The sequence below is a fragment of the Taurulus bubalis genome (genome assembly GCF_910589615.1).
Source record: "Taurulus bubalis genome assembly, chromosome: 6".
NCBI lineage: Eukaryota > Metazoa > Chordata > Actinopteri > Perciformes > Cottidae > Taurulus > Taurulus bubalis.
The window spans coordinates 1,676,601-1,690,152 of NC_136594.1; the positions used below are offsets into that span (position 1 = coordinate 1,676,601).

The following is a 13,552-nucleotide window of genomic DNA, read 5'->3' on the forward strand; positions in this document are numbered from 1 at the left end:
AGAGGTGTCACAATTATTACAACTATGAGAAGGAAGGGAGGAACATCTTCACTTTTGAGAAGCTGAAACCATGAAAAAAAACTTTTCATCCCGTCCCCCTGTTGTAAATTGTTTTATGAATTATTGTGTTTTTATGTGCAAAAATCTTAATTTGTGACTGAACATAAGCTGTCGGATAAATGTAGTGAAATAAAAAACACAAGAAAATACCCAAGTAAAGTAGAAATACCTCATGAGTGCTTCACTAAATGTACTTGTTTTCACTGGAAACTCCTCGTGATTTAAATTTGACTGTTTTCCTGTTTTTTTTTAAGGTTTTTAAACGTCTCCTCTCTTTTTCTCACCCCGCAGACCGTTGCGTTGCCATGACGAGCGAGGAGGAGGAGGAGGGCCCCAGCGCTGCAACACCGGCGGCGGCGGCGATCTCCAGAGCGACGGCAGCCGAGGCCGCGGCCGGGGGCGACGCCTTCACGTCCTCCTCCGCCCGACGGCCCTCCCCGCACCGCGAGAGAAAAGAGGACGAAGAGGAAGAACTAGAGGAGGAAGGGGGCCTCCGGGAGGAGAGGATCGAGGAGGACGAGGAGGAGGATGTGGTGGAGTGCGACGGGGACGATGAAGACGACGACGATGACGACAGCAGCGACGGCAGCGTGCTGGTGGTGCCGTACCCGGAGCTGACCCCCGTGATCTTCTTCTGCCTCAAGCAGACCACCTTTCCTCGCAGCTGGTGCATCCGCATGGTCTCCAGCCCATATCCTTTACAGAGCACCGCTGTGATGTCTGCAGTCTGTCATCCCTCGATTGGTGTTTCTGGGCACCGCAGGAAAAACACCAAGAAGGGTTTGTTTCACTTTGAGGTTCCCGTGTCGGCTTTTTGTGTTTCAACCTCGGCAGTACTAAGGCGGTGCAGGGGGGCGGGGTCCAAGTCCAGAGCGGTGCAGGGGGGCGGGATCCAAGTCCAGAGCGGTGCAGGGGGGCGGGGTCCAAGTCCAGAGCGGTGCAGGGGGGCGGGGTCCAAGTCCAGAGCGGTGCAGGGGGGCGGGGTCCAAGTCCAGAGCGGTGCAGGGGGGCGGGGCCCAAGTCCAGAGCGGTGCAGGGGGGCGGGGCCCAAGTCCAGAGCGGTGCAGGGGGGCGGGATCCAAGTCCAGAGCGGTGCAGGGGGGCGGGGTCCAAGTCTAGAGCGGTGCAGAGGGGCGGGATCCAAGTCCAGAGCGGTGCAGGGGGGTGGGATCCAAGTCCAGAGCGGTGCAGGTTTAAATAACATTTAGGGGCCGTATTTATTGATGCATGACACATGTGTTCTGTGCTTAGCAAACACTTCAGCAAGGAGTCATTATTACATTATCAATCTTAATGTAGCTGACATTTGCATTTGTTCATGTACCAAACCATATATTTCACTTGTATATTACTTATGGTGTTCAATACATCCAAATACAGCCGTTTTTTGTTTTTCTTCATGATTTACAGTTTCATATAACAATCGCTCAGTCTGCCCCCCCCCCCCCAGGGGGGATTGGTTTTAAAAGGTTTCAATACGTGAGAGCCAAAATGTGACACAAACACTAGTACTTTTGCTAGCAGTTAAACAAAGAAAAGTATCAGAGTAGGAATAATGGCAAATAAAAACAAATGTGGCAGTTTATGTAGCAATATCTTTAACTTTACCTGACTGCTTGTACACGTTACTGTCTTGAGTTATTCTAAAGGGAATATGTCAATGTTGGGATGGAGCTACTTATGTTTAATACACCTGGAAGTGTTGGCATCAAGTAGTTTCCTTGTTCCTGATGACAAGATAACAATCCATATCGTGGTTTTTTTTCTTCCAAAGAACACGTGTTGTTGTATTTCTTTAAGTTAAATTACTGTTGTGAAGTTTGCATCACTTTTCTCACAGAAATCTTCTTCTGGCGCAGAACATTTTCTCAAATAATTTTTTTCATGGAATTGACATTTTTGATTTCAATTCGCCCTCAAGGAGCTCGACGCCTCGATCCCGAAGACGTGTTGCGCAACAGCCTCCGAACAAACAGACAGACACATTATCGTGTTGTGACAAGCAGCTTTCGGTACCGCCCCGCCTCCTAATACCACGTTCCTCGTCACTCACTCTCCTCATGCATACTCGTCCAATCCGGTGAATTAAGGAATGCGGCTGCTTTTGCTGACGTCTTCCCTTTTGGTCTGGGCTTCGCGGTCCCGGTTCCTCTGGCACCTAAAGCCCGCTTCCTCCCGGCTGATACTGGAGCAGAGCCAGGCCACTGCGACTCTCTACGGCCGGCTGTCCGATCATATGAACGTGTCTCACAACCACATGCAATGTTTCATGAGCTCTCATGGGATGTCTGCAGCTGTACTTTACTCATAAAACATTCTAAACACAATACTTAATATTACGCACGTTTAACCGGCAGCATTCGGTTTCGGGACCTGAGACCTAGGAGTGTCTTCATCTCAGTGTTTATCTCAGGGGTTTTGTGTCTTCTTCTATCTATTTCATAGGAAGTGACACGCTGCTTAAGAGCAACACACTCACAGGCCGGTGTGACGCCGCTGAGTGAAGAGTGAGGTCTGGAAAACGGAATGAAAGGATTCAGAGAAACGATGAGGAAGGTACACTGATGGAGAGAAGAAGACGGAAGGTGAGACTGGCAGTAGATGGTGCTGAGGATGTGAGAGAAGGAATACAACAACCACAGTATGGGTACACAGTGTAGTACATAGTGTAGTACATAGCGTAGTACACAGTACACAGTGTGTTTTTGATGTATCTCGGATGCACAGCAAAACCACGAATCACAAGCTTGGTTTCTGAAAAGAAACATTCCGGCTCCAGAGACTAGAATGAAACACATTTATTATCCCTTTCCAGTAACTCCAATCCTGCATAGAATATGAAACGCATGAAATCTGTTGTGTAATGGGAGCGTGTGTGTGTGGACAAGCAAAGATCCCCCACCTGACATTAGTGATTCCTGCCAGAGAGAAAGATGGAGATTGAAATGAATGTGTGTCTTTGCAGACGCTCTGCACTTCTTTCCTTTCCATTAAGAAACGTCACGTCAGCTTCAGGTTCATCCATTAGCAGCTGGAGAGGACGAGGCAGCAGAAAACAAACGAGTCATCTATTCAGGTCGAAGTGACACGCCGGAGAGGAACCTCTTTGGCTTTTGTCTGTTATTTGATCTTCTGCTCCGCTCACGAGTGAATTATAACATATTATAATCCATCTGGAGTCTTCTCATGTACCTGATGAGAATAAACCGAAAAGGGAAAACTTGCTGAAACAATATGAAGCTTTACAGATCTGTATTCTTATATCACATCTCTAAAGCAGGATGAGTTGTGCAGGCATTTGTGATCATAAAATATATGGCTTAGTAATATTAATACATTTTGTTTGTGTAGCGCTTTAAAAAGTTACTCAAGGCACTTTACATGATACAAAACAGAAAGAATAGAAGCAATAACCAGCTGGCAACCTCCGGTTCTGAAGAGTGAAGTCAAAGCTTCCTGTGTTAAAGCTGCATTCTCTCTCCTGACCTCCAGGGGTGACTCCTCTGGTTGTATAGAAGTATATGCTTCATGTGTTAAAGCTGCATTCTCTCTCCTGACCACCAGGGGTGACTTCTGTGGTTGTATAGAAGTCTATGCTTCCTGTGTTAAAGCTGCATTCTCTCTACTGACCACCAGGGGTGACTTCTCTGGTTGTATAGAAGTCTATGCTTCCTGTGTTAAAGCTGCATTCTCTCTACTGACCACCAGGGGTGACTTCTCTGGTTGTATAGAAGTACATGCTTCCTGTGTTAAAGCTGCATTCTCTCTACTGACTACCAGTGGTGACTTCTGTGGTTGTATAGAAGTATATGCTTCATGTGTTAAAGCTGCATTCTCTCTACTGACCACCAGGGGGCGACTCCTCTGGTTGTATAGAAGTCTATGTGTCATGTGTTAAAGCTGCATTCTCTCTCCTGACCACAAGGGGGCGACTCCTTTGGTTGTATATAAGTCTATGTGTCATGTGTTAAAGCTGCATTCTCTCTCCTGACCACCAGGGGGTGACTCCTTTGGTTGTATAGAAGTCTATGTGTCATGTGTTAAAGCTGCATTCTCTCTCCTGACCACCAGGGGGTGTGGGAGTCAGATAAATCAATCCAGATCCGTTTCTGAACCTTATTAGTATCTCTACATTGCGAAACACGATCAGAGGTTGTTTTTTTTATATCCTGGGCGTTCCGAGATCCTGCGATCTCATTGGTCCTCAGACTCTTCTGAATGTGTGTCAGACGGCCGAAAAACACAGTTATTGGACTGAATATGCTTCCTAACATGTCAATGCTTGTGTTTATTGTGATTATTATTGCAGTTTTAGATGCGTTAGGTCGTAATCTTTTAAAGACGTGCAGTATTAGTCTGTGGGATGATGGGAAGGCACCGAACTATACTTAAAAAAACTCTGAGCTCTCGAGGAGTCATTTTTGGGGAATATTGCTCAGACTCTTGACTTTGGATCCTATTTATGCTGAAAATAAGTTTAAACATTGTTCAAGGAGTTGTGGATTCGTTAGAGATCAGGGAAATATAGTCTGGTGTTCATATCATGGCTGTAGAACTCTCGGGGCTTGATCTGATCAGGGTTTTAAATGAAAAGAGGAATCATTGTCGGCTGTATTAGTGCTTCAAGAGTTCTGAGTGCTGGCTCAGCTTCCTCCTCTTCCTCCCTCTGGCTCCATCACTCTTCTTCACTCCTTCTCTCTCAGACAGCAAATCATTGGTCGTTCCCGTTGTGTTAAATCTTTTCTTCAAAGCACAGACGAGGCGTCAGTGAGGCAGAGAGTCGGGTCAGACTTCTGTCGCTCTGCATTTATAGGCAATTCACAGTTTGACATCATTTACTCCGGGATTTTATTTGTGCGTCACTTTAATTTAGTTGTTGTTGCTTATCCTCATCCACACGATCCAAAATGGCCACTTCACCGTTGTCCAGTGCCAGGAATGTGTTTTTGGGAAGCAAGAGAGCTGTTGTAAAGGAGGTGGATATCGCTGGTTGAGTATTTATAAATCAATGAGACTAAATATTCAAAACACCTTTTATATAACACAACATAACAGCCTTGAAGAGAATACCCAATACGTTGAATCAGGTTCTTTGTATTCTGCAGCATGAGCTTTACGGAGGTGTACCGTAATAAGTCCACATTGTGTTAATTGTAAAGACGTGTCCGAGAGCACTAGAAGCACTCGGACACGGCTTCTGCTTCCCCTCCCTGTTAGTTGTGCTACATTTTAAGTCTACTTGACAATTTCCTATCAACAATGGAAACGCAAGTCTGCTCTACTCGCTTACAAGTGTTTACACTTTAATTGTATTTGTGTACGTTTCAAGTCGTGAAATAGCAGCTCGTAACAACATGAAAGTAAAAAGAGCGAAATAAACCAGAAACACACACAATTATCACAGGAATGCAGTGATGTTACTCAGAGAGCTACAAAGACAATGTGTCTGTGCAACACTGAGAATCAACACTCTGGGTCAGATATCAGTTATTATACCATAAACTGGCTGAATCTGATTGGCCATTACTTCCTGTTGATGGACAGCATCAGAAGTCTTGTTAAACATTACGCCAGCCGGACGCTACGGCGCTTGCTCACAAGCTGTTAGCTTTATTTTTAGCATTATGTTAGTTAAGATTTTGTGATATTGATTTGTTTTATATATATATATATATATATATATATATATATATATATATATATATATATATGGGATATATATATGTATTGATTTGGGGAAAATGACCTGGCGTCTTGTGGTTAAACATACTTTAAGATCATATGTACTGTCAATAATACGTGAATGTAATGTTGCTTCATGTTAGCATTGTTTTAACCAAAATATTTTGTGAAAACATTGATATTGATTTGGACACATTGACATTGATGGATCGCTAGATAGTCTTGTTGTTGAACATACTGTTAAATTATACTGACTGTTTCTCAATAGTACAGAATGTTATTGACTTTGATTCTTGCTAGCATAGCGATAGCTTTATTTTAGCGTTATGTTCATCAAGATGTTGTGAAAACATTGATATTGTTTTGGGGGCAATGACATGGCTGAATAGCTAGCTAGTCAAACACACTGTCGGATCATATTTACAGTTTGCCAACACTACACACTGTTGTATAATCTTGCTAGCATAACGTTAGCTTTCTAGCTCATAGCTGAGCCGAGAAATATCTCCCGTTGCCAAGTTGCATCTGAGGTCTGTTTACGTTTACGTTGCACAAGAACCTCATGGGGTGGTGATAATAGTTCCAGGTATTAGCCAACCCCTTGTGTTACCAGGGAAATGTTCCAGAAAGTTCTGTCCTTCCCGTTGTCCGTTTAGTCCTCGCTATGGACGACTCAGCGGGCATTATGTCTATTAATGCATAACAATGGCTTGTTAATCTTTAAGAACCTTTGGATGTTACATGAACACTATGGACTGTATTTTAGAAATAATGTATGAAAGTATGTATATCATTACTTAAGATATGTAGCCTACACTCGTGGGATATGGTACGTTTAAAGCACAGCTTAAGCCAAAGGTTTGGGTGTATTTAAAGTTATGGAGGGTTTAATTTTGAAGGGTCTTTGGGACTCAACGATGGTGACTTTCAAATTAAGAACAATGAAGTTAAGGCCACAGAAATCAGTGCTGAGCAGCGCTCAGTGTGATCAACAGTCCTCTCAATGTCAATATCAGGAATTTGTGTTTTTATGAAGCTTAAGAGGCTTTTTGTTCACTCGTCTCCTCCAGCTTCACGCTGCAACAACAACAAGTCCATCTTATTGAATCTTAACCACGCTGCTGCCCAGAGGCGCTCGTGTTGAATTATGTTGGAAGTGTTTGTTGGAAAAGCACTTTTGAACAATTCAGTTGACTGAATAGAGGAACAGAGACAGACGAGGTTAAGAGAAACACTTTAGCTGGAACCGAGTTCTGCACGGAGGAACGTATTCCAGCCGAGGAGCTGCCAGCGGTCTGACCGTCCGGGAGAAAATTGCTATTTTGTTGCCTCAATTGTACATTTCCCACACGGGAACCACTGCGGAGTTGCAAAAGAAATGAAAACGTCGAGGCTATTTGGTCACGGCCCGTGGTTTCCAACGGGGAGGAGTCTCTTTGTGTCCGCAATCTGTGTGACTCCAGATATATATGTATATATGTATATATATGTATATATATATATATATATATATATATATATATATATATATATATATATATATATATATATATATATATATATATATATATGTATATACATATATATAACATGATTGGTTTGGCACTTTGCAGTTTAACAACATCCGACGCCTGTGTTGGAGCATTTAAACAATGTCCCGCCGCTATAACTATATGAGCTTCAGGTATCAGAAACATATCAAAGATAAACCAGGATAACGATGTGAATCCTTTATTTCAGGACCCGGCTGGGTATTGGATATTCTGTCTCGTTGGCTGATGCTTTGCATCCGGAGAACGGGATTCAATTGATGCAAATTGGCAGTAGTGGAATAATCATTAGACACAAGGGGATGCATGTGAAACACCTCTTGGTTTGTGCGATTGGATTAATACGGCTGAGCTGGATTTCTACACGAGGTCTGCTCAACGAAATCAGTTTGATTGGTAAATCCATTCCCTGCAGCTGAAGTTGAAAGGCAGAGCAGTGCACAGCGGAGCTAACGGAGCACCAGCCCGATTGGCTGGTGTCTTCCTGAAGGGTTGTTTGTGGGGTCTTGTTTTCCATCCCCCCCGTGAAGCCCTTTGGACTGCAGTCAAAGTCTATGTGAACGGACGTTGACGTTGGGCTGTTGGGAATGGGACGAGCTTCTCTGGCTGAAGTCGGTTTGGAAGTCGTCTTGATCGTCTGGTTTTTAAGTTTATGTCTCAATCTCTAGTTTCAAGTCTTCTTCAATACAGCATGATGTTCATTTAGTACATTATGGTCATTTAGAGTCAAACAGACCATAAAGCAGGGGATGATTTAGGGGCGGGGCTACAAGGTGATTGACAGGTCAACAGCAGAGACGTATACGGCGTCTCTACGTCACTCCTCAGTCCAGATGTGGTCACTTCCTGTTTGCTGGTTGCACAACAACAACAACATGGTGACTGTGGCATTCAGACACCATGAAGCTCCGTCCATCAGTCACAGAGGACGACCTTAACCTTTTTAATCCCACTGAGCATGAACGGTTAGCTTAGCGTCTCTCAATCATTGGGGTCATGATTTATGTATTCATAATGGAGGTAATTTAGCTGAATACTTTACTGGAATGTGTAATGGACAGGTCTTCATGCAGCGGTCAGGTCCTTCAGAGCCGGACCCGGGGTGTGTGATGGTGACGCTCGGCATGGAGGAACTTATCTATGGAGACACGTTGGAATGGACAATCAGAAGCTGTCAGCAGCTGTGAAGCGTCTTCTGTCTTTATTTATTCAGTTTCTTCTGCCACTCATTAATATTCCAACTCCCTCGTTCCCTTCCATTCTCCTCCTGCTCTCCCAGCAGCTGTGCTCATGCTAATGCGACTATTAATCACTGTGTGATGTCACGCTACGGACCGGAGGACCGCTTCCCTCCTCCATCCGTTCATCACTCTGCTTATATTCAAACACAGTCATCGTACATTTTTTATGTTATCATTATTATTATTATTATTATAATACTCTCTTCCTGTCCCTTTCTTCCTTCCTCCCAGTGGAGGAACCTTCTGCTTCTTTAACTGCCGTTGTTTCTGCTAATAAAAAGCAGAATTTGAACTATTACATCAGACTGTTCAAAGCTGGTTTACCTGAAGTGTGTGTGTGTGTGTGTGTGTGTGTGTGTGTGTGTGTGTGTGTGTGTGTGCTTCTTTTCACCATGCTTTTACATTCACGTATGTGCGAGACAGAGCAGGAGCAGTTTATGTATATGTGGTTTAATAATAACTTTATTAACACAGGACCTTTTTAAAAACAGAGTTTTCAAAGCACTGAGTCAGCTGACCAGGTGGGCGTGGCTAACAGGTGATCTGGGTCAGCTGACCAGGTGGGTGTGGCTAACAGGTGAACTGGGTCACCTGACAAGGTGGGCGTGGCTAACAGGTGAACTGGGTCAGCTGACCAGGTGGGCGTGGCTAACAGGTGATGGTTATGAGAGAAGCATGAAGCAATAAAATATCAATGAGGCCAAACAAAACAACTAAAGTCAAACTAAAACCCTGATGAAACGTTCAATAGATGAAACAATAAATACAGTCAAACGATAAGAACAAAATTAAAAAATATATAAAATAACAATATCAAAAATAAAATCAAGCAATAAAGCGACGACACATAAAAGCCAGTCTGTGAAAATGAGTAATCTCTTTGAAATCATTTCTTCAAGACAATGTTGAATTTAAAAGCAGAAAACAAAGACAAATGATATCTGACAGAAATATATTCATTTTGGTTATTTATTTATATGAATTGCAAAACCTTTTCTCTTTCATATTTTACATCCAGTTCAGTTCTAGCCACAAGGCACAAGGCCTCTCCAGACGTTTTCTCTCCAGCGAAGCCGGATCCCGTTCCACTGAAGAGACGACGTTTCCTCTGCAGTTCATTGTAATGGTCGACCTTTTCACTGCTGCATCTCTACGTCGCTACGTCTTTACGTCTTTACGTCTATACGTCTTTACGTCTTTACGTCTATACGTCTTTACGTCTTTACGTCTTTACGTCTCTACGTCTCTACGTCTTTACGTCTCTACGTTTTTACGTCTCTACGTCTTTACGTCTATACGTCTTTACGTCTATACGTCTCTACGTCTATACGTCTCTACGTCTTTACGTCTTTACGTCTTTACGTCTTTACGTCTTTACGTCTCTACGTCTTTACGTCTTTACGTCTCTACGTCTTTACGTCTTTACGTCTTTACGTCTCTACGTCTTTACGTCTTTACGTCTTTACGTCTTTACGTCTATACGTCTCTACGTCTATACGTCTATACGTCTTTATGTCTATACGTCTTTACGTCTCTACGTCTTTACGTCTCTACGTCTCTACGTCTCTACGTCTCTACGTCTTTACGTCTTTACGTCTTTACGTCTTTACGTCTATACGTCTCTACGTCTATACGTCTATACGTCTTTATGTCTATACGTCTTTACGTCTCTACGTCTTTACGTCTCTACGTCTTTACGTCTTTACGTCTATACGTCTCTACGTCTATACGTCTATACGTCTTTATGTCTATACGTCTTTACGTCTCTACGTCTTTACGTCTTTACGTCTTTACGTCTTTACGTCTATACGTCTCTACGTCTATACGTCTATACGTCTTTATGTCTATACGTCTTTACGTCTCTACGTCTTTACGTCTCTACGTCTCTACGTCTCTACGTCTCTACGTCTCTACGTCTTTACGTCTCTACGTCTCTACGTCTTTACGTCTCTACGTCTCTACGTCTTCACGTCTCTACGTCTTCACGTCTCTACGTCTCTACGTCTCTACGTCTTTACGTCTTTACGTCTATACGTCTTTACGTCTTTACGTCTCTACGTCTCTACGTCTCTACGTCTCTACGTCTTCACGTCTCTACGTCTCTACGTCTCTACGTCTTTACGTCTCTACGTCTCTACGTCTCTACGTCTTCACGTCTCTACGTCTCTACGTCTTTACGTCTCTACGTCTCTACGTCTTTACGTCTCTACGTCTCTACGTCTTTACGTCTCTACGTCTCTACGTCTTCACGTCTCTACGTCTCTACGTCTTTACGTCTCTACGTCTTTACGTCTTTACGTCTCTACGTCTCTACGTCTTTACGTCGCAACGTCTTTACGTCTTTACGTCTTTACGTCTATACGTCTCTACGTCTCTACGTCTATACGTCTATACGTCTATACGTCTTTACGTCTATACGTCTCTACGTCTATACGTCTTTACGTCTTTACGTCTATACGTCTCTACGTCTCTACGTCTCTACGTCTTTACGTCTTTACGTCTCTACGTCTCTACGTCTTTACGTCTATACGTCTTTACGTCTATACGTCTATACGTCTATACGTCTATACGTCTCTACGTCTCTACGTCTCTACGTCTTTACGTCTCTACGTCTTTACGTCTCTACGTCTCTACGTCTTCACGTCTCTACGTCTCTACGTCTTTACGTCTCTACGTCTTTACGTCTTTACGTCTCTACGCCTCTACGTCTTTACGTCTTTACGTCTTTACGTCTTTACGTCTATACGTCTCTACGTCTCTACGTCTATACGTCTCTACGTCTCTACGTCTATACGTCTCTACGTCTCTACGTCTCTACGTCTTTACGTCTTTACGTCTTTACGTCTTTACGTCTATACGTCTCTACGTCTATACGTCTATACGTCTATACGTCTATACGTCTTTACGTCTATACGTCTCTACGTCTATACGTCTATACGTCTCTACGTCTATACGTCTCTACGTCTCTACGTCTTTACGTCTCTACGTCTCTACGTCTTTACGTCTCTACGTCTCTACGTCTCTACGTCTCTACGTCTCTACGTCTTCACGTCTCTACGTCTCTACGTCTTTACGTCTCTACGTCTTTACGTCTTTACGTCTCTACGTCTCTACGTCTTTACGTCGCAACGTCTTTACGTCTTTACGTCTATACGTCTCTACGTCTATACGTCTATACGTCTATACGTCTTTACGTCTATACGTCTCTACGTCTATACGTCTTTACGTCTTTACGTCTATACGTCTTTACGTCTTTACGTCTATACGTCTTTACGTCTTTACGTCTCTACGTCTATACGTCTTTACGTCTATACGTCTTTACGTCTATACGTCTATACGTCTATACGTCTATACGTCTCTACGTCTCTACGTCTCTACGTCTTTACGTCTCTACGTCTTTACGTCTCTACGTCTCTACGTCTTCACGTCTCTACGTCTCTACGTCTTTACGTCTCTACGTCTTTACGTCTTTACGTCTCTACGTCTCTACGTCTTTACGTCTTTACGTCTTTACGTCTTTACGTCTATACGTCTCTACGTCTCTACGTCTATACGTCTATACGTCTATACGTCTTTACGTCTATACGTCTCTACGTCTATACGTCTTTACGTCTTTACGTCTATACGTCTTTACGTCTTTACGTCTATACGTCTATACGTCTATACGTCTATACGTCTTTATGTCTATACGTCTTTACGTCTCTACGTCTTTACGTCTCTACGTCTCTACGTCTCTACGTCTCTACGTCTTTACGTCTCTACGTCTTTACGTCTCTACGTCTCTACGTCTCTACGTCTTCACGTCTCTACGTCTTCACGTCTCTACGTCTCTACGTCTCTACGTCTTTACGTCTTTACGTCTATACGTCTTTACGTCTTTACGTCTCTACGTCTCTACGTCTCTACGTCTCTACGTCTCTACGTCTTCACGTCTCTACGTCTCTACGTCTCTACGTCTTTACGTCTCTACGTCTCTACGTCTCTACGTCTTCACGTCTCTACGTCTCTACGTCTTTACGTCTCTACGTCTCTACGTCTTTACGTCTCTACGTCTCTACGTCTTTACGTCTCTACGTCTCTACGTCTTCACGTCTCTACGTCTCTACGTCTTTACGTCTCTACGTCTTTACGTCTTTACGTCTCTACGTCTCTACGTCTTTACGTCTCTACGTCTCTACGTCTCTACGTCTTTACGTCTCTACGTCTTTACGTCTTTACGTCTTCACGTCTTCACGTCTCGCTCTTCAAAGCGGTTACGAGCCGGCGGACCAATCGGACGGCTTGGTAACATCCAGGTACCGCTCCTAGTTCACTCTGCTGAGTCTCCTGTGTGAGCGCAGGATGGGACATGCTTCACGGCATCAGGTCACTGATAGCCGTCCACCGCTCATGGAGGCAGCTTTCAGTTTGTTTTCTTGTCATGGCAGATGGTAAAGAAAAGAGAGATATAGTCGCATAATCCTCAACTTGTATTTTTATCGGCAAATTTTAGGTTTTTACGTCTTCTATATGGTAAAAAAAAGTCATAGTATGTCGAAAAAAAGGTATAAAAAGTAATATGTGGAAAAAGGTTTTATGTCAAAAAAAGTAAAAGAAGTCATAGTATGTAAAAATAAAAGTAAAACAAAGTGATGTCGAAAAAAGTCATAGGACGAAAAAAGTGATGTTGAAAAGTCATCTTATGTCGGAAAAAGTTTTAAAAAGTGACGTCGAAAGAAATTATCGAATGTCGAAAAAAGCAATAAAAAAATATTTTCTTGGCTCCGCCTCCATGCTGGCTGATGATGTCATGGCTCCGCCTCCATGCTGGCTGATGATGTCATGGTTCCGCCTCCATGCTAGCTGATGATGTCATGGTTCCGCCTCCATGCTGGCTGATGATGTCATGGCTCCGCCTCCATGCTGCCTGCTGCCAATACGTGTTACTTTCAAATATGCATCGCCCACTGAATTGAAGAACTGAATTGAAGAATTGAAAACATGACCTCTCACGAATGTGATTATTACCTTTACCCTGAA

At 43.3% G+C, this 13,552-nt stretch overlaps 1 protein-coding gene across 1 annotated transcript in view; it reads left to right on the plus strand.

The window, feature by feature from the left end:
* Positions 1-362: 362 nt before the first annotated feature.
* The window catches only part of LOC306738055 (voltage-dependent T-type calcium channel subunit alpha-1I-like), a gene marked incomplete at its 3' end in the record, with an annotated part of 128,990 nt that continues 115,800 nt past the window's right edge, over positions 363-13,552 (plus strand). The window contains exon 1 of the mRNA XM_079219884.1: positions 363-773. Within this exon, the coding sequence (XP_079076010.1) occupies positions 366-773 (408 nt within the window). The 5' untranslated portion in view covers positions 363-365. The remainder of the gene's footprint in view (positions 774-13,552) is intronic.